The following is a 24,648-nucleotide window of genomic DNA, read 5'->3' as shown; positions in this document are numbered from 1 at the left end:
GGCACCAGGGTGAACCTGTCATGGGGGAGGGGAGGATGGACTTAACTAGGTTTGTATATGAGCCATGAAAGTTGGGTTTTTTAAATTTTTGTAATGCAATGGCCTGATTAAACTTTGATTGCAGAAGCATCCACCTCGAGGATGGCCATTTCCGATAAATACATTGCCAGCCACACAAGTAGATGAAGAGCCAGGCTGCCTCCTCCACTGAGGGTCCTTCGTTTTAGAGATTTTGGTTGACCATTTGGGCCACTTTTTTTCTTTCTATGCTTTAAATTCACCGATAAAGAGTGAGCTCATGAAACCCTAGACCCCACCCTCTACCACAATAAAAGAACCCCGGGCCTTCCCTGGCTGGTGTGGCTCAATTGGTTGAGCATTGTCCAATGCACTGAGAGGTCACAGGTTTGATTCCTGGTCAGGGCACATGCCTGGGTTGTGGGCTTGATCCCCAGTAGGGGGCATGCAGGAGGCAGCTGATGGATGTTTCTCTCATCGATATTTTTCTCTCTCCCTCTCCCTCCTCTAAAATCAATAAAAACATTAAAAAAAAAAGAACCCCAGGCCTTTCTCTCTCTTGCCTCTCTCTCTGCCTCCCCCCATAACCTCACTGTGTGGCCCCAGGTGTGCTATGTAATTTCCATATCCTGTAATGCATCTTGCAATCATAAGAACCACAAGGGCTAGTACAGTCACAACATTGGTTATGAATAGGCTAACATGGGCCCCAAACACTCAGGTGTGGCTGGAAGCAGGGGTTTGCATTTTCTTAATCCAGGAGTTATATCCACAGTTGAGGTTCAGGGAATGGAAGAAAAAGAGAGAAGCCAGAGTCAGAACTGAATACCCAGCTTTAGTTGGTGGAAGCCAATCTTCAGAACCCATCCTTTCAATGAACCCTCCTGCCAACCAGGGAGAGGTGTTCCTCAACCCACCCCATCCCCCAGGGCACTGCACTCTGGATTGGGTCATTCTAAGCCTCACCTCATTCCCAGGTCTATTGAGGGTCACTTATGTGAGTCCCTTCTGGCAGGACAGCAGCCTGGTTCCCCTGCCTGTCTGCTCACCTATTCACCAGGAGTACCCTCCTTAGTCATACCTGCCTGCCCAGAGGCCTGCCCTGCTGTCTTTTATAGTGCAATTAAACAGAGAATTACCATATGACCCAGCAATTCCACCCAAAAGAATTGAAAGCAGGGACTCCAGCCCAGCCAGCATGGCTCAGCAGTCGAGCATCCACCTATGATCCTGGAGATCTGAGGTTCGATTCCGGGTCAGGGCACATGCCCGGGTTGGGGGCTTGATCCCCAGGCAGGGGCATGCAGGAGGCAGCCAATCAATGACTGTCATCATTGATGTTTCTTTCTCTCTCCCTCTCCCTTCCTCTCTCTGAAATCAATAAAAATATATTTGAAGGAAGGAAGGGAGGGAGGGAGGGAGGGAGGGAGGGAGGGAGGGAGGGAGGGAGGAAGGAAGGAAGGAAGGAAGGAAGGAAGGAAGCAGGGACTCCAAGAGATATTTACACACTTGTGTTCATTACCCACAATGGCCAAAAGATGGAAGCAACCCAAGTGTTTATCAATGGTGAATGGATAAACAAAATGTGGTCCATCCATACAATGGAAGATTATTCAGTCTTAAAAAGGAAGGAAATTCTGACACAGACTACAATATGGATGAAACTTGAAGATATTATGCTCAGTGAAATAAACCAGTCACAAAAGGACAAGTGCTGTGTGGTTCCACTTATATGAAGTTCCTGGAGGAGTCAAATCCATAGAGACAGAAAGTAGATGGTGGGTGCCAGGGGCTGAGGGGGGCAGGAATGGGGAGTTATTGTTTAACGGGGACAGAGTTTCAGTTTGGGAAGATGAGAAAGTTTTAGAAATGGATGATGGAGATGTTTGCAGAACACTGTGAATGTACTTAATGCCACTGAACTATATACTTAAAAATGATCAAGGTGGTAACTTCTGTTATATGTACTTTACCACCTTTTTTTTTTTAAGTTGGGTGTTATTGATGTGGGGAAACTCGCCCATTCCCAATGGGAACATAAAGCGGGCAGCCTCTCTGGAGAACAACTGGCAAGCATTGTGAGTATGTGTATCACCTGAGCACCTGATTCCCACATGCAGGAAAGTCATTACCAGGGAGCTAATGCCTCTCTTACTGGTGAGATGAGGAGACCTTGGTTCTCATCTTCTTGAGGGAAAGATTTCGATCAAGAGATAAAGTATAGAAAAGAAAGCAAGAATTTATTGACCGCAGCAAAAATATACTTAGGACAATGAAACAAGGAAGGGCATAGAAGAAGGAACAGGAGAGCCCAGGCTGGGGACTCAGAGAAAAGGGGGTTAGCCCAGTACCAGCTACTGCTGCCCATTGCTCCCCTGATTGCAAGTCTCATGGGGTCCCTTAGAGGTTAGGGGATGCATACCTGTGGGGGAAGGAGAGGGAGAAGAGAATGGCAGGGGTGAACTCTGGAGGGAGAGTGCATTGGGGCCTTCACTTTCAGGGGTTTTAAAGGCTGGGCATTTAGGGGAGGCCTTAGGGGCAGATCAATAGAATATTTATCAGGTTTATAGTGCCATGCCAAAATGAGATTTATTCTCTTAATTTGTCTGTCCTTGGGTGTGGTTAGCAAATGGCACTAATTGGATTTCTGTTCGCTGTCTACCTGAGTAGAGTTATTTAATCTATTTACCCTCTGTTTGGGGAGAAGTGCAAACCATTTACTCGAGTGTCCTTGGTTTAGGGAAGATAGGATTTACTAGGTGGCTGCAAACTGCTGTTTAATTCTGTCTCAGTTTCCCTATTCCACTTGTCCTGGAATTGCCCTAGCTCCTTATTATGCTATAACACCTCCATCTCCCTTCTGCAGAGCAGCCCTCAGCTAAGACAAATGGGGCCTGGTTATCAGCACTTCAACTCTGACAACTGGGAGGTGTCTCCCACCATCTCCCAGAGTTCCCCAGAAGAATGGAGCCCTAGTTGCCCACAGTAGCAACCTGCTCATTCATCCTCATTGATGTACCCTCATTAAGGCTTACTGCCTTCCTTCATTTGCCAGTTTCACCTCCCCACTGCTTTACCACTAGTGCCTGCTGGGATCACCTCTCAGACAAACTATTTGCATCCAATTTCTTGTCTCACAGTCTCCAACTAGAAGAGCCTGAATTAAGATAACAGCTCAATCGTCCACCCATCCATTATTAACTGAATGCTCACCAATGTATGCCTTGCACCATTCCAAGTGCTGAGGACACTGCAGGGAGCAGAAGAGACCCCTGGAGCTAGTGGGGCTTCCTTCCAGCCCAGTGACCTCATAGTTTGGCATAAGTCTGCCAAGCTGTATGCTTACTCCAGAACAAAGCTGGAAACAAAACCCAGGGCATGGGTATCCAGGAGCTTCTGAGGAGGCAGGAAGAGGCCACTGCAGGAGAAGGAGGAAGTACTTTGTCTCAAATGGCTCCTCAGAGGGAGCGCAAGACTTAACAGAGGTGGAGTCCCAGAGGGTAGCAGGCATTGCAGGCTTTCACAGAGAAACTTAAGCTTAGGGAGTCCCAACCTTCAAGGGTTCAGGGCCTCAGGAGACCTCTAACCTGGTGAACTCTGGGGCTTCTTTGTCCCAGTGAGACCCCTCCCCGTTCTAGTCTAGATCCCCTTCCTTGTTTTGTAGACAAAGCGGGTCAAGGGTCAACTGCCTATCCCCCCCCCCCCCCCCCCCCCCCCCCGGGTGAATTGGGCAGTTGGCTAGTCTAAGACCCAGCCCAGGCCTCCCTGGGTAGGAAAGAATGGGTGGGCATGCGGGGACAGAGTCATCCTTTCTAGAAGCCGGCCTCCCAGACTGGACTCTAGCCCCAGCTCCCAAATCCCCCTGACCCCTGCACCTATCCATGGACCACCCAACCAGGCAGCAGTGCACTCCATTTCTTGCCCTAGTCGAGGGCCAGCCTCAAGGCTGGGCAGGGTCAGACAGGTAAGCACCCCCACTCTACCTGGCTCTCTGACTGGGTGGTCAGCGCAGCAAGGGGGAAACCCCTTTCCTCTTCCTTGGACCTTGGTCACTGGTTACTTGGTTGGGCCTCAAAGCCAGGTGGCTGAACCTTGGGGTGGGCGAAGGAGGCCTTTCACGTTCTCCGACCCTGTCTGTACAGCTTGGCTCCAGGGAGAGCGCCCCCCGGGACGCACAATGCCTGGGATGCCCCTCGGGATGCCTCAGGCCAGGTCCAGGCCAATGGCACCGAGCCCAGGGTTCAGAATCCCTGCTCCTAGGGCGGGCCGCTGGACCACCTCGGGGAGAGCAGGATAAGGGTCACCCTTTTCTGAGATCCCCGGCGCCAGGAGTCGGGGGCCACCTGGGCGCACCCGCAGGGAGGCAGAGCTGAGACGTCAGGTGGGCGGGGCGGGGCGGGGCGGCTCGGGGTTGCGGGCCCGCCCGCCCTGATTCACCCAGCCCAGCCGGGAACTAACTCTGCGGGAGCAGGGACCCAGGAGTTGGGCCCAGCTCCGCCCTGAGCGGTGAGTAGGTGGCTCTCCACCGCTGGGAACCAGGTTTCAGGGTGGGGGTCGGGCCCACGGGAGGACTGCCCCAAAGCCGGCTGGCACTGTGGCCTGAGCCCACCGCCGCCGTCGGGAGCACGCGGCGGCTGGGGAGAGGTGGGGGCAGAGAGAGGGTAGGCCCTGCTCAAGCCAAGGGCGCAGGGCAGGAGGGCGGGCAGGCCTGGCCAAGGACGGAGTGCAGAGCAACAGGCCGGGGGCCACCTGGGGGTGGGGGGTGTCTTCATCCTGTTCCCCTCTCCTTGGCCACTGAGACACCAGCAACAACTCATTTCTGTGAGCCCCTCAAGGCCCCAGAACCACCACTTGGGGTCTTCACCTGGCTGCCCCCTCTGGGACTCTTGATCCTAAGGATTCCCCAGACCCCCAAGCCCTGGCAGGGCAGCTTAGAAAAGTACTAGGTTGGGAGTTCCCAGGTGTGCGCTCCCTCCGCCCCCAAGATCTTCTACTAAGGGCCACCCTCCCCCACCCAGGCCTCAGTTTCTCTCTTGTGTAAAAGTCAAAGGTTGGACCTTGTGCCCTCCAGGGCTGACAGCTGTCACTCTGTCTTCCTTTCCCCTTAGCATGGACTGGGGTGGGGACAGGGGCTAGACCAGGAGTACCCACCACCACCATGTTTTTGGAGGCAATTTAGGTGATTGGGGGGGGCGGGGCGCGTGCCTGAGAGAGGAGAAGCAAGGGTCAGGTGTGGATGGGCAGAGCTAAGACTGGGTAGGGGGCATGTACCTGGTCCTAGGCTGACAAAGATTCCTCCTTCAACCTGGTGTGCAGAGCAGCCATCCCCCCCCCCCCCACACCCCTACTGAGGATCTTTTGGCAAAGATGCTGGCCTGTGCCAGAGGTTTTCTCCCAAAATGGAACGGAGTGGCTGCAGTCAGACAAATGGGACCTGGGGGTTGTGCCTCAAATGCCATTTGTAGCTGTGAAAACTTGAGCAATTTATTTCTCTCCCTTTGAGTCTGGAGAAAGAGGGTTCTAACATTCATGCTTACTGAGACATTGGTGGCTGTAAGTTGTGTGTGTGGCCCCATTGTTGTTTTTCTTAGTGTTTTCCCCCATCCCAAAAGTCCTTTTCTCTGGACCCTCCCACTAGCCCTGCTCAGACAAAGGGGGGCCATTGTGTCTGTGGAAGCTTAATGGCAGGTTCCAACAATCAAGTTTGAGTCATGGAGACACATAATGATAACCCCTCGTGTCTGCCTCGGATGGTGTTGTATATGCACCTTGTTCCATGGGAACCACTGGGCCATCTACTGGGGACCTTGGGGGTTTCTGCCTTCTTGCCTTTGACTATGGACTCCAGAAGTGAGCTTCCACCATTGTGAGATGGATCCTGAAGTGTGGCAGAGACTCAGGTAGGAAGTCCCTGACTCCATATGTGGCATTTCTGCTGCAGCCCCCAGAGTTACTGTTCTTAGGTTAAGCAGCTGAGCAGTGTCCCTTACAGGGACAGAGAGCCAGGGCAGGGGGAACAGTGGGTGGCAGGGACTGGAAAAGGGGGTGTGTTGTCTCCTTAGTCCTAGGTCTCTCCTCAGCTCAGTGTGCACTATGCCCATACGCACCAATGTGCACACTTCAGAACGCCCCCAGGTGACCTTTTTGGTGGCTGCAATGTACTTTCGAGCACTGGGGGCTGTTAAGATACCCTGGGTGTGTTTCTATCAGATTCCCTGGTTACTGAGACTGACTGGGCTGCACTGTGGCATTTTTACTCGGCTTTTTATTTATGATGGTATAAAAGTATGATGGATGAGCCATTGCCTAAGGGATCTTGTGTTCTCTGTGCACCTCCTTGCCTGTGCCTGGTGCCTGGTGAGTCAGGGCCTGAGTCAGGGGACCCAGGAGTCCGGGTGTGAGCATGTACCCACCTTGCTAGCCTATCCGCATCCCAGCACAGTAGTGGGAGCCTCTGATGGGATTAAATGGGTGGGGCCTGCATCCTCTATCCCCACCCACTAAATCCCCAAGGCTTTCAAGGGATGAGGGGTTGGAAAAGGGAGATGTGGAGGTGTCAGAGCCATTGGCTGAGGTGTGGGACTGGGTCAGTTTACCCCTGAAGATAGGTGAAGAGCTAGAGGATTGGCTGGTGGCCCAGATGCTCCCTTGACCTTCCTGTACCCAGTGAGGCTATCAGAATGAGGACAGCAGGCTCCAGGAACCCTTTGGGAGAAAATGAGGAATATATACTGGGAACCAAGGATGCTGGGAGGGGTGGGTGGCCTAGGAGCCCCGTCAGAGGCAGTGGGGGCCTTGCTGCCTCCCTCTCCTTCCACCTCCAGCCTCGAGGAGAGAAGAGGGAGCCTCCTGATCCAGGCTTGTGGCCTTTGTGTGATTTGCACCTGGCCATCTGTATCTGGAATAATGATACCTTGGTCTAAAATGAAACCCAGGGACAAGCAGTGGGCTGGCCGCCCAGGAGACTGGCAGCCCTGTCCTGTTCCAGTCGTAGGTGTCTCCCTGGCTTTCTCCCCGAGTTTTTCATTTCCTGATCCTCCCACAGCCTCACCCACCCTGACACCCTCCTGCTCCACCCTTTCAGAGCCCCAGTGTCTGTTTTCTGCCTCAGATTTTGGGCATTAGCCCCACTAGAAACCCAGGTGTCCTAGCCACACACCCCCCCAGGGCTGACCAGCTTTCAGTTTTGCCACTCCCTACCCCTGGGGCCTGTAACCAGAGCCAGGCTCCAGCCGGCTTTTCCGGTTGGAGTTTGGAGGTGGTGCCCCAAGCTCCCCTCAAGGGGGTGGCAGGGCCCACGCCCCGGAAGTCCTGGGCCTTGGGCGATCCTCTGGTCCAGTAGTGGAGAGAGCCGGGTTGGATACCCAGGCACCCAGTGTCTGGAGTCAAGAGAGCAGCAGAGGGAGTTTTGTCTGGCTCAGCATTAAGGGTAGGAGATGCGTTGGTTCTGAAAGGACACACAGGATGGCGGCTCCAGGGACAGCCCCTCCTGAGCTCTGAGAGGGCAGGCAGGTTCGGATTGATGCAGAGGCCCCAGGAAGCAGAAGTGATGAGAACATTAGTCGCTTAGCCCCAGGAAGGAGGTGAGGTCTGGGGAAAGGGGAAAAGGGACACATCTGGGTTCCGCCAGATTTTGGCAGGGTGGAGTGCAAATCCAGGGCAGAGACGTTCGTCCAGCTCCTAGGGGGCCCCACCAGCAGACACCCCTGCCTGAAGTCTCTGCACCCATGCCTTCTCCTCTCCCATAGGCAGGATGATTCCGGTGGCTGAATTCAAGCAGTTCTCAGAGCAGCAGCCTGCCTTCAAGTTGCTCAAACCCTGGTGGGATGTACTGGCCGAATATCTCACGGTGGCTATGCTCATGATCGGGGTCTTCGGCTGCACCCTCCAGGTAAGGGGAGGAGGGGCAGGGCAGGTCTGAATGAGGGGCAGGAGAGGTGGTGTCTATACGGGGGCGTGGCTTTAGAGGGTGTGGCCTGGGGAATTCCCGATATCTTCCTCTAATCCAAGGAAGGGAAAACCGGAGGCCCCTACACTGGCAGACCAATTCTGACGCCTTCCCATTTCCTCCACCACTGGCAGCAGCAAAGTCCTGAGCATAGCTATGGTAGTCTATACTTTTATAACACTTTTGTCCCTAGAACCTAGAAAGAACTGTAGTTAACTTATTAGTTTGCTAGGGCTGTCATTACAAAATATCACAAACTGAGTAGCTTAAACAGAAATTTTTTGTCTTACAGTTCTGGTGACTAGAAATCTGAAATCAAAGTGTTGTGCCCTGAATGGTGTGACTCAGTGGTTAGAGCGTCAGCCCAAGTACCAAACGGTCACGGGTTCAATTCCTGGTCAAGGGCACATACCTTGGTTGTGGGTTTGCTCCCCGCCCCTGGTTGGGACACTGTGCGGGAGGCAACCAGTTGGTGTGTCTCTCTCACATAGATGTTTCTCTCTCTTCCTCCCCCTTCCTCCCTCCCTTCCACTTTCTGAAAAGCAATGGGAAAAATATCCTCAGGTGAGGATTAACAACAGCAAAAAGTGTCGACAGGGCAACAGGGTTGGTTCTTTCCCAGGGCTGCCCCATGCCTCTCCTAGATTCTGGTGGTTTCAAGCATTCCTTGATTTGTAGATGATGTTCTTCCTATATTTCATAGCATCTTCCCTGTGTGTGTCTGTGTCCAGATTCCCCCTTTTTTTTTAAATATATCTTTATTGATTTCAGAGAGAGGAAAGGAGAGGGAGAGAGAGAAACATCAATGATGAGAGAGTCATTGATCGATCCCGCAACCCGGGCATGTGCCCTGCCGGGAATCGAACCCCAATGGCCTGGATCCCAGGTCAATGCTGAACTGCTGAGCCACGCCCGGCGGGCTCCCCCTTTTTAAAAGAACACAGACATATTGGTTTAGGGCCTGCCCTAATGACCTCATCTTAACTTGACTCCATCTGCTTTGGAAAGACTAATTCCAAATACTGCCACATTCAGGGGTGTTGGGAGTTAGGACTTCAACATCTTTTTTGGGGACACAATTCAATCTTTTTTTTCAGGCGAACACTGATGCTCAGGTTTAGTGACTCTTCTAAAGTCACAGTAAGCTGGGGACAGTTGGGGACCAGGGCCTCCCACCTCAGCCTACTTCTCTCCCAATTCCCCAGTTCCCTCACCCTCTTTCACCCTCTTCCCTATCCCTAGGTGACACAGGACAAAATCATCTGTCTGCCCAGTCATGAATCCCGTGAGAACTTATCTGAGGCCCCATGTCAGCAACTGCTGCTGCAGGGGGTCCCTGAACAGATGGGAGGCCTCCAGGAAGTGAGTGGCCTCAAAAACAACCTGGACCTTCAGCAGTACAGCTTCATTAACCAGCTCTGCTATGAGAAAGCCCTCCACTGGTATCCCAAGTACTTTCCCTACCTGGTTGTCATTCACACGCTTATCTTCATGGTTTGCACCAGCTTCTGGTTCAAGTTCCCTGGCACAAGCTCCAAGATCGAACACTTCACCTCCATCCTGGGCAAGTGTTTTGACTCACCGTGGACCACACGAGCCCTGTCTGAGGTCTCAGGGGAGAACCGGAAGGGCCACGCTGCTGGACAGGCAATAGCAACAGTGGCAGCTGAGGCCGGGCCAGGAAAGGCGGGGGAGGGTGAAAAAGAAAAGGTGCTGACAGAGCCTGAGAAGGTGGTGACTGAGCCACCAGCTGTTACCCTATTGGACAAGAAGGAGGGCGAACAGGCCAAAGCTCTGTTTGAGAAGGTCAAGAAGTTCCGTGTGCATGTGGAAGAGGGGGACATCTTATACACCATGTACATCAGGCAGATGGTGCTCAAAGTCTGCAAGTTCTTTGCCATCTTGGTCTACAACCTCATCTATGTGGAGAAGATAAGCTTTGTGGTGGCCTGCACGGTGGAGACTTCAAGGTTCACGGGCTATGCCAGCTTCTGCTGCAACCACACCAAGGCCCACCTCTTCTCCAAGTTGGCTTTCTGCTACATTTCTTTTGTGTGTGTCTATGGGGTCACCTGCCTCTATACACTCTACTGGCTCTTCCACCGGCCCCTCAAGGAGTACTCTTTCCGTTCTGTGCGCGAGGAGACTGGCATGGGTGACATTCCCGACGTCAAGAATGACTTTGCCTTCATGCTGCACCTCATTGACCAGTATGACCCACTGTACTCCAAGCGCTTTGCTGTCTTCCTCTCTGAGGTCAGCGAGAGCCGCCTGAAGCAGCTCAACCTCAACCATGAGTGGACACCTGAGAAACTTCGGCAGAAGCTGCAGCGCAACACCAAGGGCCGGCTGGAGCTGGCACTCTGCATGCTCCCAGGACTGCCTGACACTGTCTTTGAGCTCCGTGAGGTGGAGGCACTCCGGCTGGAGGCCATCAGCGATATCACCTTCCCCCCAGGCCTGTCACAGCTGGTACACCTACAGGAACTCAGCCTGCTCCACTCTCCCGCCAGGCTGCCGTTCTCCTTGCAGATCTTTCTGAGGGATCGCCTGAAGGTCATCAGCATCAAGTGTGAGGAGCTCCGCGAGGTGCCCCTCTGGGTGTTCGGGCTGCGTGGCCTGGAGGAGCTGCACCTTGAGGGGCTCTTTCCCCCAGAGTTGGCTCGGGCAGCCACCCTTGAGAGCCTCCGAGAGCTGAAGCAGCTCAAGGTGCTGTCTCTTCGGAGCAATGCCGGCAAGGTCCCAGCCAGCGTGACTGACGTGGCTGGCCACCTGCAGCGGCTTAGCCTACACAATGATGGGGCCCGCCTGCTGGCCCTTAACAGCCTCAAGAAGCTGGCAGTGCTACGGGAACTGGAGCTGGTGGCCTGTGGGCTGGAGCGCATTCCCCATGCCATCTTTAGCCTGAGTGCATTGCAGGAACTTGACCTCAAGGACAACCACCTGCGGTCCATTGAGGAGATCCTCAGCTTCCAGCACTGTCGAAAGCTGGTCACTCTCAGGTTATGGCACAACCAGATCGCCTATGTCCCCGAACATGTGCGTAAGCTGCGGGTCCTTGAGCAGCTCTACCTCAGCCACAACAAGCTGGAGGCCCTGCCCACCCAGCTGGGCATGTGCTCTGGCCTCCGCCTGCTGGATGTCACCCACAACGGGCTGCACTCCATACCACCTGAGCTGGGTCTCCTCCAGAACCTGCAGCACCTGGCTCTCTCCTACAATGCCCTGGAGGCCCTGCCTGATGAGCTCTTCTTCTGCTCTAAGCTTCGGACGTTACTCCTGGGCTATAACCAACTGAGCCAGCTGTCTCCCCAGGTGGGGGCCCTCAGGGCCCTCAGCCGCCTGGAGCTCAAGGGCAACAGGTTGGAGGCGCTGCCAGAAGAACTGGGCAACTGTAAAGGGCTCAAGAAGGTGGGGCTCCTGGTGGAGGACATCCTTTATGAGGGCCTGCCGGCAGAGGTTCGAGAGAAGATGGAAGAAGAGTGAAGCCAGGGAGGGACAGGTTAAAGTAGAGGTTTTTCGGACGCTTCCGTCCCAAAATCTCTACCAGTCTTCAAGGGAGGTGGCCAGGTGGGCCCAGGCCAGAAGAGGAGGAGCAGACATGTCAGTCTGTGGGGCCCAGGCAAGTTCCTGGGATTGGTTGATCTGAGGAGATGGGAGGCTGTGGATTCGGGTTAGAACAGCATGGAGAGATTAACTCAGTCCTAGGATTCTCAGACCAAAACCACATCTGTCTTTGGCTGGCAGGCCTGCCCCCAGTCCTGGGCCAGAACTGCTGCCCTGCCTCTGGACATTCTAGATCAGTGCTACAAAAGGGGGTGGGGACACACCCCAAAAGGATTTCAGTCCTCTTCCCCCACCAAAACAGCTTACATCTGGGGTTTTCTCCCAAGAAGGGGTCACTGACACAAGGGACAAGCACACACTGCCCTGACTTGATGTTAATCCCTTATATATAAATTGATTGCTATGGACACATGAACTCAGAAACAAGGTTCTCTTATTTGGCTATGCATCAAAATCAACATTCCCAGAAAACATCACAGGCCACACCCCTGAAAGACTGACTCAGGAGCTTTGACTGGAGGCCAGGAACTTGCCTGTAAATAAGCACTTCAGGTAATCCTGATGCATGTGGTCCTAGATCTGTATGTTGAGAAATGCTGACCTACAGAGGAGATATATGGATATTTAGAGTAGGGATTCTAAACCCTTTTTAGGTCCCCAGACCCTTTGAGAATCTGATGAAAGCTGCACACCTCCTTCCTCAGGAAAATGTTTGTGTACACATTCATGCACAATTTTGCAAACAATTTCAGGCAGTCAGTAAATCCCACAAGCTCTCCGAGGGCTATTCATGGATGTCCTAAGGATTGCAAACCCCAGGTTAAGAACACATGCTGTGGAGGGTACATTTTTTAAAGTAAACAATACTAATGATCAGACTATCATTCTGATTTCCTGTGTCCACCCCTGTTGTTGTCTAAGCCATTTCTAGATAGTCAGTGCTACAAAAGGGGATGGGGACCATTATAGGCAAGTGACGGCAGTGCCACAATAAAGGGTATGAGCCTCTGTCCTGGAGACCTCAGGTAATCAGGAGAAATTAGGTGGCATCTCCTGTTTAGCTTTTTTCCTGGAGAACCCCTTTTCTTATACCTTCCCTGTTATCCTCCTGACTCTATACTTTTAAAATGTTGTATTTATTGACTTGAGAGTGAGAAACACCGATTTGCTGTTTCATCCATTTATGCATTCATTGGTTGCTTCTGGTATGTGCCCTGACTGGCAATTGAACGGAAACCTTGGTGTATTAGGAAGATGCTCTAATCAACTGAGCCACCCTACCAGTGCTGACTCTATGCTTTTGTATCTGCTTCACCTGTAAGTCATCACCAGAGGGGTCTCCTCAGACTGACTAGGACGGCACTTGGCACAGCCTGCCTGACCCTGAACCCCTGGGCTTGACCACCTCCTAGGTGTCTGCAAAATGCAATTCTTGCCCGGCCGGGCGTGGCTCAGCAGTTAAGCATCGACCTGGGATCCAGGCGATCGTGGTTCGATTCCTGGTCAGGGCACATGCCCGGGGTTGTGGGCTCGATCAATGACTCTCTCACCATTGATGTTTCTATCTCTCTCTCTCCCTTTCCTTTCCTCTCACTGAAATCAATAAAGATATATTAAAAAAAAAAAAAAGCAATTCTCCTCTTGGCTCCTTAACTGAGGATATTTTTTTCATTGCTTTTCTGAGAGAGTAGAGGAGAGAGGGAGAGACACGTGGATGCCAGAGAGGCAAATACGCATGGATTGGTTGCCTCCCGCTCGTGCCCTGACGGAGGCCCGGGATCCAGCCTGCAACCGAGGTACATGCCCTTGACCAGAATCGAACCTGAGACCCTTCAGTCCACGGCTGATGCTCTAACCATTGAACAAAACTGGCCAGGACGGGGATCTTAAAATGTCCCAGACTTGTCTGACCTGGAACTCCAGCCTTGACTTTGGCCCCTTCGCCAAAGGCCAGGGATCACGCCGCTGGGTTCCCAGGGCCTCCACAGTGGCCCGAGACCTACCCGCCTCTTCTCCCTGCCCTTGGCCAACCCTGAGCTTGCTGAAATGGAAGGGTCTCCCTGCGGGTGCCTAATTATGATGAGGAGGCAGCAATAATGCATAACGGATCATAACGAAGCATGTCCGAAGTGAAAAAGGCGTTCTGACAGGGCCTGAGTGCCAGAAACGGCCCAGCGAGAAACCGCGAAGAGAAGATGAGGGCGCAGTCATGGCGACTGCTTGTGACAGCGCCCGAGGAAAAAGCCAGTGTCTACAGAGCAGACACCACAGGCGAGACCTTGTCTCCCCTTCTGTACCCTTGCGCGTCGCTTTCCCCGCCCACGGCTCTCTGCAGAATGCGGAATGTGGTTTCCATACTACCCGGCTCACCAGAGCGCTCGGGAATTCGCGCAAAAGCAGTTCCGCGGGAGGTTTGCACGTTGCCAGCTGCGAGCTGTAGGTGGCGTCATCCCTTCGGCTGGGACGCCGCACGCAAGCGCAGAGGTTCGCACGAGGGACGGGCCAGTGCGCGCCGCGGGCATGCGCCGTGCGGGGCTAGACGGCGGCTCGGCGGGGTCACCCGGACGCAGGCGCAGTGCGGTGTTTGTCTGCCGGGCTGACGGGCGGCCGCGCGGCCGAGCGGTGCGCGGCGGCGGCAGCGGCGACGGGGAAGATGGCGGCGTCCTCCCTGGAGCAGAAGCTGTCCCGCCTGGAAGCAAAGCTGAAACAGGAGAACCGCGAGGCCCGTCGGAGGATCGACCTGAACCTGGATATCAGCCCCCAGCGGCCCAGGCCCAGTAAGCACGGCGGCGTGGGGGAGGGGGCGGGCGGGGCGGGGCGCGCTCTGCGGAGGCCCCGCCCCCGCCTCTAGGCCCCGCCTCCTCTTTCGGGGCGATCTTGCTTCTCCTCCTCACCGCTCCCCCCAGCTGTCTGCTCTCCTGGAGAGGGTCACCGTGACCCCGTGCCGAGGGGCTGGCGGACTCCGGGCGGCCCTCCCCCGGCCTGTGAGAATTTTCCCTTATGGGGTCTGGGAGACTAGTTACCCGGCTCCAGGTGAAGACCCCCATCTGATGACCTGCCCCCATCACCGTGGTCTGTGGAGCCTCTGTTACCTACTGTGAGCCGTCCTTCCCCAACTCCACGCGACTGTGACTACATCCAGGTCGCCAGCAAACTCACACACATCCTTTTTGACCAAATGGTTCCACTCCCTCCATATCAGTGACTGTTAAGAGGTTCCTACCCCCTCTCCACTCCTGAGTCCTTGCCATTGGCTTCAAGGCTTCAAGGGATGGTTCACTCACACCTGGCCTGGGGACACCTGAGATTATGTGACCACATATAACCTCCCATATTCCTCTGACCAGATGATTCTCCCATTCCCTCCCTATGACTGGGGATCCCTTCTCCCCAGTCAGACTTTGTCATTGGGCTCAGCAGATCCCCTGCCACCCTCTATTCACATACATCAGGCCCCTTCATACTCCTCTGGCCAGTTTCACTATGACCATCTTAGTGACTGTGTCTAGCCCCTCAAAAATACACACCTAACCCCCAGCCTGGAGACTTTGTCATCTGGGCTCAATGACTTCCTCTTCCCCACACACCCATACTGACCTGGCCTAGGGACACACGAGACCAATATGGTGATACCTAGCATCCTAGCACTCATGTAGTGTGCTTCTCCTCTGATTCCACCATCTCAGTGCCTACCTTACTGGCATCTTGTCATCTGGAATTAAGAGTTGTCCCCCCAAAATCCCCACCTGTCCTGGGATCACCATGATTACGTTTAGTCTCTTTGTTATGTCCCACAGAACCCTCTCCTCAAATCCTCTCAGCAGGAGGGCATCAGATTTCCCTCTCCACACAAGCCTGATGAACAGCACCACACATGCTCTCTGTTTCTTGCCTTCTTTAATATCCTCTCTGATATGATCCTTGTAGCTTATGTAGCTCCTGTGGTGTCATCCTGACAGGAGGAAGACACCCTATATCTGGGTACTTTAACTACCCCCTACTCACCCAGCCTGACTTCCACAGCCTGACACCCACCCCAGTCTGTGTGTAGGGCCCATTCCCTATCCCTCCCTCCCTGGATCAGCATGGGCTCCTTCCTGAGAGTGTCTCCTGGGGGGCCCAGAGAAAGCCCTGAAATGGCAATTCTGGTATTGGACACTCCCTGGGTTAGGAAGCCCAGCTAGGATGGGAGGGTCCATGCTGGGCTTTGCAGTGCTCCCCCCACCCAGCATGAACAAGGCAGGACTGAGTATGGGGCCTGGGGTGCCTTATTGGGGTGGCTGTCCCAGGTGCAGAACAAGGCACAGCGAGGCCCAAGGCGGGCAGGCCCTTGAGGAGCCCCACTCTAGGCATCTATGTCTGTGTCAGCTCCATCCCATCCTTCCAGTCCTCCCATCTGTCGGTTTCTACCCATCTCTGCAGTTTGGTGCCTCGCGCCCTCCCCTCCTCATTATGATTTGATTTCTTTTCTTTTGGACAAATCGGTTGTTTCTGTTGTGATTTATCGTCGTGTTGTTTTTTTTCTTCCTTTTCCCCATCCAGTTATTGTGATCACTCTAAGCCCTGCTCCTGCCCCGTCCCAACGAGCAGGTACCAGCCTTTTTATCATCGCTGCTTGGACATCTGCACCATTGACTTAACCGCTGCCCTGGCCGCAGAATCCCATCCCCCATCCCCCCATGCCTCGCGTGTGTGTATGTGCGCGTGCGCATGTGTATGTGTATGTGCACTTGCACACACATACACACCTCCTCAAACTCTCTGTCACTCTCCCTCCATGAGATCCACATCAGGCCCACCCCGCCTCTTCCTCTGTGTCCTCTCACCTCCCCCACCTCCCTGGAGGAGGAACTGGGCTCCCTCACTGACTGTAAGTGTGTCACTTGTGAGGGAATCACGTGTGTGTGTTTGTGTGTGTATGTGTGTGTATCAGTGAGGAGAGAAAGTGGGACCAGTGGGTCTCCTGTGCCTGTGTATCCATTTCAGCAATTCAGGAAACATGGTTTGACCCCTGTGTGCTGTGTTTTTTCTAGGCTCCAGGGGCACAGCAGTTAATAAAATGGACCAAGCGTCTCTCCTTGTGCAGCTGATGCTCCACTAGGGGTGGGGTGAGGTATGAACAGTGAGCAAATTCCTGGTCAGGGAGAGCTGGAGAAGGGTATGAACCTTGGAGAAAGGACAAAGTAGAGCAGGGTTGAGGATTCTGCAGCAGGGTGGTTGGGGCAAGCCTCTGGAGAAGGTGAGATACATATATATATATATTTTTTTTTTTACAATTAAAACCTGTATTATAGGTTTAAAACATGCTCTTGGCTGGTTGTTTCAGTTGGTTGGGCATTGTCCTGTGCACCAGGAGGTTGCCGCTTCGATTCCTGGTCAAGGGCACGTGCCTGGGTTGTGGTCTCGATCCCTAGTAGGGGGTGTGCAGGAGGCAGCCTATTGATGTTGTGCTTTCACATCAGTGTTTCTCTCCTTCTCCCTTCTTCTCTCTCTAAAAATCAATGAACTATTCTTTTTTTAAAAAATCCTCAAAAATGTAAATTCTACCAGCACAGGATTATAGATGACAAGCCTCACCATGTTGTGGAGGATTTCTGTTACTGGATACACAGTAATAAACAAAACCACTTCTGTTTTACTCATGAACATATATGGAGAGCCTCAGACCGTACCTTGGTGGAGGGCTGTCCATTATTTTTGGTGTCTTGTGCATGGTTCCAACTGCCTGTCACTTGGGAAGACTGTAAAATGATTCGTTCTGGAAACAAAGTCTTTTGGGAGGTGGTGGGGAGCAGGTGAACAGAGGTAAGGAACAGCCCAGCCAAGGCCTGAGTGCAGGTGCCAGTGGGTCTAGGAATGGCTGTGTGCAGCACAGCCCCATGCATGTGTGCAAGAGACCAGGCTGGGGGTCTGGTCCTGTTGGTCCTTGTGGGTAAGTGGGACTAGGTTGGACAGTTGTATGTGTATAGCCTTGTGTGTGTATGTGTGTATTTGTGTAAGATGGTGTTGGGGCCTCTGTGTTATACCATCTACCTGTCCCTCTGTGTGTGGGGGTTTGTGCCGTGCCCTGTGTGTATGTGTGTGCGCGCGCCTGTGCATGTGTGCTGGCTGACAGCCTGGTACATCTATGGTTCCTTACAGCCGCTTGCCCCCATGTTCTCTCCTATTCTCTCTAATTCATTCATATCTCTCTCTCTCTGTTTCTCTTTCTCATTCTCTCATTCACCTTCATGCTCTCCCTCTGTCCTCCTGACCTGCTTCGTGGCCTATCACCACCTCAGTGCTCACTGACCACTCTAGGACTTTATGTATCCCCCCCCTCCGCCCACCACTTCGAATGCCACTGTGCTTCAGTTTGCAGGGCTGGTGGAAGCCTCTGTCTCCCAGCAGCCTTTTCTGAGGCTCTGTGGCAGCTCTTGAAGGTCCAGTGGCCTGTGTGAGAGAGGGAACCCATGGGGTACCGAAAAGTATGGAGAAGATAGAGATGTGGTCCTCCCCCAGAGAGCTGACAGTGCAGTGCAGAAAAGGGGTCCAGATACCTCTCAGGATGAGAACCTGGCAGTGTCTCAAGAGAGTCAAGGTGCTAGGGGATTACAAGGTGAGATTGTTGAGCCAGAAAGGGAGGGCTTACGACTCTTGTTCAGGCCATGGCATAGCAGAAGTATAGGGATGTTACAAAACCAGGGGCAGGATGGGGGGCATGGGAGTTAGTTGAGGGTTCTGAGCTTGAACTATGTCCCTGGAGTCCCCAGAACTCTGTCTCTGCTCCTGCCAGGCCCTAGCAGAACCTGTACCCCTTCCAGAACTACAGGCCAGGGTCATATACCTGCACCCTCACCCTGGCTGGGATCAAGGTCCTGGGCCAACAGGGCAAGGAAAGTGCTCGGCCGCCAGCAACTCAAAGCATACCCGTTGGTCACTGGGCCTATGTTATTAGATGCTCACAGAACTGTGAGAGGAAAAGATGGTCTTCGATAGGAGGGGTGGAGAGAGAGAGAAGGGGCATCAGCTGGGAGCAAGGCCCTAGGCCTGCTCTCCATGGGAAGGTAACCTGGGAGGGTGCTTGTAGCCAGTGCTCTCCCCAGCCAAGGACCCCCTTCCAGAGTGCCAGGGCCTCTGGGGTATGTGGGTTCATTGGAAATGTAGGATTGTCTTGTCTCCTCTGGGGGCCACAACAGCCTCTGCTCCTCCACCCTATTGCCAGCCCAGCCAAGGGAGGCTCCCACCCCCTCAGCGAACCTGTTCCTGTCCAGGCCCCTCTCTGGCCTGTCTCTGCAGCACCCTCAGTTTTGGGCAGCTGGGCCCCAATCTCGGCTCCTGTCTGTCTGTCTCCTGCCCTCCCATCCCCTAACGCTGCCTGCCTGTCCTGGGCTGTCCGCTGCCTGCCCGCTGCCTGCCTGCCTGCCTGCAGCATGCTAAAGCCATCTGCATGCAGGCTACTGGAAAGAACCAGACCCCTGCGTGGCCTAGCACCCCCTCCAAATCCTGCCAGTCCTATAGGGGCTGTGCCAGCGGAACCCCTCATCACCAGGACACAGGCCCACCTGGGGTCCTGCCCCCGCTCCTGTCCCTGTTGGCTCTAGCTATGTAGGCCAAGCTGGGAGGCTCACAGATGAGCCTGCTGGCCAGAGGGTGGCCCTCCCTGATTCAAACAGAATGTGGGGTAGGGGAAGCCTGGGTCCCTCGCCCACTGTTTCCCAGGGTGGTCTGCCTCACTCTTGTTAGGCAACCAAGTTAATTGCAGCTCCTAGGACCAGAGCCCAGGCTGATTGTGGTGGGCAATCCTGAGCATGGTCCTGAGCATGAGCACTGTGGCCCTGGGCAGAGGTAGGGAGGAAAGGGACATGCCAGGGAGGATACCTGTCTGAGGGATGTCATCAGCCTCCAGGCCTCGTTTCTCTCTCAGCATAGACTTGGGGATGAACCATTGGCCTCTGGGGACCACTATTCCCAGCCAGCCCACTCTGTTTCCTTTCAGGGGAGGGGGATGGGAGATATACCCTGAGAGTGGTTCCAAGGGTGAGGACCCCAGCTCCTCCCACCCAGCAGGGCAGGAGGTTGTGCTACCCTACCTGAGGGTTCCAAGGAGGGGAAGATCAAGGTCCCTAGCCCCCCAGATGCCAGCATTGGAGGTGGGGCAAGCTGGGTGCTAACTCCCTCCATGCCCCTGCCCTCTCACCCCCCCTCCCCAGCCCTCCAGCTCCCACTGGCCAACGATGGCGGCAGCCGCTCACCGTCCTCGGAGAGCTCCCCACAGCAACCCACGCCCCCTGCCCGGCCCCGTCACATGCTGGGGCTCCCATCCTTGTTCACACCCCGAAGCATGGAGAGGTGAGCCTTCTGAGCGAGGCCAGCTGGCCTTTGGGAGGTCAGCATGGAGAGGGCTGCTGGGCTAGCCCCAGGGAGGAGGTGGTGAAATCTGTGGGAACCCCTGTGTGTTGGGAGCTGGGGTGGCCTCAGGTTGGTCAGGACCCTCCTCCACCCATACCCACCCCCTGTTCCCCCAGTATCGAGATTGACCAGAAGCTGCAGGAGATCATGAAGCAGACAGGCTACCTGACTATCGGGGGCCAGGTACCACCCTTTCTCCAGCCCCCGGTGGGTGGGCAGGACACAGTGGGGCTAGGTCTATGTGGTGGGGCAGAGGCTGGGCAGACCCCCAGCCCTGACTCTCCTCACCAGCGCTACCAGGCAGAAATCAATGACCTAGAGAATTTGGGGGAGATGGGCAGTGGCACCTGTGGCCAGGTATGGAAGATGCGTTTCCGGAAGACAGGTCACATCATTGCCGTCAAGGTGAGCACCCACTCTGCCCAGGTGAGTCCCACGCCCCTCAGTTCTGGTGCTAAGGATCTTTTCCCCTCCCCCTGGCGTCCCATCCTGTGCAGCAAATGCGACGCTCGGGGAACAAGGAAGAGAACAAGCGGATCCTCATGGACCTGGATGTGGTACTCAAGAGTCACGACTGCCCGTACATTGTGCAGTGCTTTGGGACCTTCATCACCAATGTGAGCCTGGCTGCCAGCCCATTCTTTTCTGCCTACTTCCTTGAGTCTCCCTTGCTGTTCTCTAAGTGTGCCCCCAAGCCCTTGTCCTCTTTCCCTGATTGGGGTGGGCAAGAGGGTACGGCCGCCCCCAAGCCATGCCTGCTGCCCCTGCAGACGGATGTCTTCATTGCCATGGAGCTCATGGGCACCTGTGCTGAGAAGCTGAAGAAGCGGATGCAGGGCCCCATACCTGAGCGGATCCTGGGCAAGATGACGGTAGCGGTGAGTGGCCAGGCTGGGCCGGGGGGCCCAGGCCCCTTCTCCCCTCCACCCTGTCACAGTGCCCTCCCCTTTCCTCACAGATCGTGAAAGCACTCTACTACCTGAAGGAGAAGCACGGTGTGATCCACCGGGATGTCAAGCCCTCCAACATCCTGTTGGATGAGCGGGGCCAGATCAAGCTCTGCGACTTCGGCATCAGTGGTCGCCTTGTCGACTCCAAGGCCAAAACACGGAGTGCTGGCTGTGCCGCCTACATGGCAGTAAGTGGGGACCCGGGTGGCCTGGGCAGTGCCCCTGCTCCAGCCACAGAGATCCATTTTTTCCTTTCCCTGTCTACTCTTCCCCACCTCTTCCCCTACAGCCTGAGCGCATTGACCCCCCAGACCCCACCAAGCCAGACTATGATATCCGGGCTGATGTGTGGAGCCTGGGCATCTCCCTGGTGAGTTGGGGCCCCTCCTCCTGAGGGCTTGGGTGACCCATTATTGGGATATGGGAGGGCAGGAGCTGTTCTTGACCACTCCAGCCCTCCATTTCTCCCCAGGTGGAGCTGGCAACAGGACAGTTTCCCTACAAGAACTGTAAGACGGACTTCGAGGTCCTCACCAAGGTCCTGCAGGAAGAGCCCCCACTTCTGCCCAGTCACATGGGCTTCTCGGGGGACTTTCAGTCATTCGTCAAAGACTGGTGAGGAGCCCCTACCCACACCCTCCACTGGGGGAGGTGGGCAGGGCAGGTGTGACCCCGAGCTCAAGGCAGCCAAGGGGGTTTGAGGCGGGAGGAGGCTGGAAAGCCTGCCCTCTGGGATGTGGGGTTGCTGTGGGCCAGAAGGGCTCAGGGCAGGGGCTACAGATGGGAGCCAGAGCCTTAGAAGCCATGACTTGGGTTTGGGTTTGGACTTGGCCTGAGGGGACAGTGCATTTGGCTGGGTGGCCTGGAGCTTCACCTCAGGAGGCTATAAACAAGCAGAGGACTGAGGGCTCTGAGCATCCTGTACCAACAAGCAGAATTATGTAGACAGGACATCCATATTGGACCTTTCCTCGGGGGAATTACCTGCTACTGGCACCTTACAGCACTGTTCACGCCCCCATCCCAGGTGGGTGCAGGCCTCGGGTCCTCTGAGATGTCCTAGTTGGTGACACAGCACTGGGAGGACACAGTAGCTCCTTCCCACAGTTTTTGCAGACCGCTGGCTCAGCAGGTAGAACAGCTGAGTCCCTCTCCAGGCTCTCACTTCCCTTTCCTCCTTTCTTTCTCCAGCCTTACTAAAGATCACAGGAAGAGACCAAAGTATAATAAGCTACTTGTGAGTACTTGGCGCCCCTCCCCACCCTGCCCCAGCCTCACTACCCACCGCCTACTCATCTGGACACCCAGGGCCTGGGTGAGGCCAGCAGGGAAGCTGCCCTTTTCCTAAGCTCCCCCCTCGGGCCCTGCAGGAACACAGCTTCATCAAGCGCTATGAGACGCTGGAGGTTGACGTGGCGTCCTGGTTCAAGGATGTCATGGCGAAGACTGAGTCACCGAGGACTAGTGGAGTCCTAAGCCAACACCACCTGCCCTTCTTCAGGTAGCTGCGTGGTAGTGGCTAGCCCCACTCGGGGGGCCAGGGAAGTGGCCACACGCCCCCTCTTCCCTACCTGGCCACCCAGCTGCCCACCAGGGGAGACCTGGGAACTGGACGGCGGCCGAGGGCTGAGGACAGAAAGTAGGGGATGCCAATCCAGCCCCGACTCCCTACCCAGCAGCCATGGACAGATGGGCGCACCAGGCCCTAGCTCTTCCAGTCCTGGGTTCAGCCGGCTGTACAAGTCCCCCAACAGACACTGTGAACGGAAGACAGCAGGCCATGAGCAGACTCGCTATTTATTCAGTCATAACCTCTGGGCTGGGGTGGCCACGGGCCAGGAGAGTCACCCTTCCTGCATCCTCCCATGTTCGACCCATGCTGTCCCTTCCACCTCGTGGTACACATGCTCCCTGTCTCCATCTCCCTCTGTCACCTTCCTTGATGCCTCTCTGGTTCTCCCTGTCTCCCTCCCTGCATTTTCCTCTCTCCTGGCCCCGCCCAGGCTCTGTCACCACAGCGGAACCCCGCGGTCCACTTGGGCCTGTGGTGAACAGTGAGCCCCTTGGCTGGCGTCCTCGTCCCAGGAAGACAGGCTGGGCATTGTGACTGCAGCCAACCAGGCTGCGCACGTTCACTCTTGCTCTCGCTCTCTCTCTCTTTGATCTCAGGGGGTCCTTTTTGGAGTTTATTGTATTTTATTGTACTTGGTGGGGTGTTTGGGGGATGGGGGAGTTGAAGAAGAGCTTGTTCTCATGGGGTTTGTCAGTACCTTCAGAAACTTTTACCAAAGTCATGTTTAGCTGCTGTGGTGTAGCCCTCAACCTCCCGTGGGCATTGGGGGGCTGGAGCCAGGAGCCAGGCAGGGGCCTGGGCCACTGTGCCTTGTCAGCCTGGTCTGGAGAGACTAGTCCCAAAGGTGGGTGCTGGGGGTGGAGGCTCCTCCCTTGGGGCTGAAGACTGGCCACAGCTAGGGGTGAGTTGAGGATCTCAGGCTGTGTGGAGGTAGCCCACGGGGCTGTGGCCACACAGGGTGGCCTTCAGGGAAGGTGGTTATGGGGCATGGTGGGAGGCAGTAAATGCTGGTGTGGCAGGGAGGAGGGAGTGAATGACAGTAGTGGGGGCCACAGGGCCCAGGGAGGCAGAAATTGAGGGTGTAGGGAATGGATGCGGGGGTTCGAGGATGTGTGACAGGGACAGAAGTGGGGCAGGCCAAGGGCTGTAGATGTGAAGGCAGTTATGCCCTCACAGTGCCCCTGAGCACCCCTCAACTCCCCCAGAGCTGGCCAGTCCCCAGCCCACCTTGAGGCTAGGCCATGGGGGCTCCTCTCCCCCCACCCCTCAGCAGCAGTCAGAGCAGGAAGAGGTATGTTTCCTTTTTTGTTGGTGATGCATGCAAATCAGTGGACAAACACACAGACCAACCAACGCCAAAGGTGATGAACCTCCCTGGATGTAGCTGAAGCAATCTAGACTCAGCATAGGCATCACTGTAACCTCTCTCTATCCTATTGACTCTTGTTACTCTTAACATAGTCACAAAAGGCCGCATGTTTAAAAAGTACTCCTTGTCTTCTCTCTACTCCCCGCCCAGTGTGTGTGTGGGGGGGGTGGCCACCTCTCTTGCTCAGATCCCCTTGTGACAATGGGGCAGGGTAGGAGGTGGGTGGGCAACAGGCCTGGCCCCACCCTTGGGGGTCCCAGCCACCATGGTAGCTTTTGCCCATAACCAGAAGGTTGAGTGGCTGGTTCCAGGGCCAGCAAAGGCTAGAGGCCAGCTGCCCAGGTTTATTTTTATTTAACTTAATTTTGTTTCGTGAGTGTGTGTCTGCCTGCCCCTCTCCTTCAGTGTTAAGTGGGAGCCCTGGGGGAGCCTCTCCCCCCCTGCCACTCCCGTTTCCTCCCTCAGTCTCCAGTCACCAGTGGTCCTTCTGGACCAGGCAGAGGGTTAAGCGGGCAGGCAGGAGCTTGGGGTGACGGCCCAGCCCACCAGCCCACGATCCCTTCTCAGGCTGCCAGTATTGCTCCTTCCCTTTTTAAAATGAAACACCCTTGTTTGTAAATCCTTAGATGCTTGAGAATAAAACCCCTCCCTTTTCTTCCACTGAGTCTGTGGTGTGACCTAAGCCTTGGCAGGATATGGTGTGAGATGTGGGAAGGGTCTGTAAGCCCTGACCTTGCGGTTGAGGGGGCTGGGAAGTGGTGCCATTCTGGTGGATAAGGTCTCTGCATCAAAAGGGAAACTGAGGCAGGGTTGTGGCTGGTAGTGTGGTCTT

The 24,648-nt window shown here is 54.9% G+C and overlaps 2 protein-coding genes across 7 annotated transcripts; both read left to right on the top strand.

Annotated features, from left to right (window-relative positions):
• The first annotated feature begins 5,741 nt into the window (after positions 1-5,741).
• LRRC8E (leucine rich repeat containing 8 VRAC subunit E) lies at positions 5,742-11,495 on the top strand. The gene is made up of 3 exons (XM_016203448.2): positions 5,742-5,918; positions 7,767-7,909; positions 9,209-11,495. The coding sequence occupies exons 2-3, from the start codon at positions 7,772-7,774 to the stop codon at positions 11,450-11,452; spliced, it is 2,382 nt and encodes a 793-aa protein (XP_016058934.2). The 5' UTR covers positions 5,742-5,918; positions 7,767-7,771; the 3' UTR covers positions 11,453-11,495.
• A 2,652-nt stretch (positions 11,496-14,147) lies between these two features.
• Positions 14,148-24,480, top strand: MAP2K7 (mitogen-activated protein kinase kinase 7). Of its 6 annotated transcripts, XM_087816884.1 has the most exons (13): positions 14,148-14,310; positions 16,076-16,123; positions 19,726-19,864; positions 20,041-20,107; positions 20,216-20,329; positions 20,422-20,541; positions 20,695-20,802; positions 20,883-21,062; positions 21,164-21,244; positions 21,347-21,489; positions 22,066-22,111; positions 22,245-22,374; positions 22,449-24,480. In XM_087816884.1, the coding sequence occupies exons 1-13, from the start codon at positions 14,187-14,189 to the stop codon at positions 22,502-22,504; spliced, it is 1,356 nt and encodes a 451-aa protein (XP_087673010.1). In that variant the 5' UTR covers positions 14,148-14,186; the 3' UTR covers positions 22,505-24,480. The 6 variants fall into 6 exon arrangements, with proteins under 6 accessions (XP_087673010.1, XP_087673007.1, XP_087673009.1 ...); XM_087816881.1 differs by having other exon boundaries at positions 22,245-24,480; XM_087816883.1 differs by lacking the exon at positions 16,076-16,123 and having other exon boundaries at positions 22,245-24,480.
• Positions 24,481-24,648: the final 168 nt, after the last annotated feature.

Source organism: Miniopterus natalensis, chromosome 4 (assembly GCF_054644295.1).
Source record: "Miniopterus natalensis isolate mMinNat1 chromosome 4, mMinNat1.hap1, whole genome shotgun sequence".
Taxonomy (NCBI): Eukaryota; Metazoa; Chordata; class Mammalia; order Chiroptera; family Miniopteridae; genus Miniopterus; species Miniopterus natalensis.
The sequence above is the reverse complement of the archived record's forward strand: the minus strand, read 5'-3'. Positions and strand labels throughout refer to the sequence as shown.

Coding starts and splice junctions, on each gene's coding strand:
- LRRC8E (XM_016203448.2), top strand. CDS start 7,772: ATGATTCCGGTGGCTGAATTCAAGCAGTTCTCAGAGCAGCAGCCTGCC. Junction 7,910..9,208: donor TCTTCGGCTGCACCCTCCAG/GTAAGGGGAGGA, acceptor CCCTATCCCTAG/GTGACACAGGACAAAATCAT.
- MAP2K7 (XM_016203491.2), top strand. CDS start 15,889: ATGTCTGTGTCAGCTCCATCCCATCCTTCCAGTCCTCCCATCTGTCGG. Junction 19,865..20,040: donor ACACCCCGAAGCATGGAGAG/GTGAGCCTTCTG, acceptor CTGTTCCCCCAG/TATCGAGATTGACCAGAAGC. Junction 20,108..20,215: donor ACCTGACTATCGGGGGCCAG/GTACCACCCTTT, acceptor TCTCCTCACCAG/CGCTACCAGGCAGAAATCAA.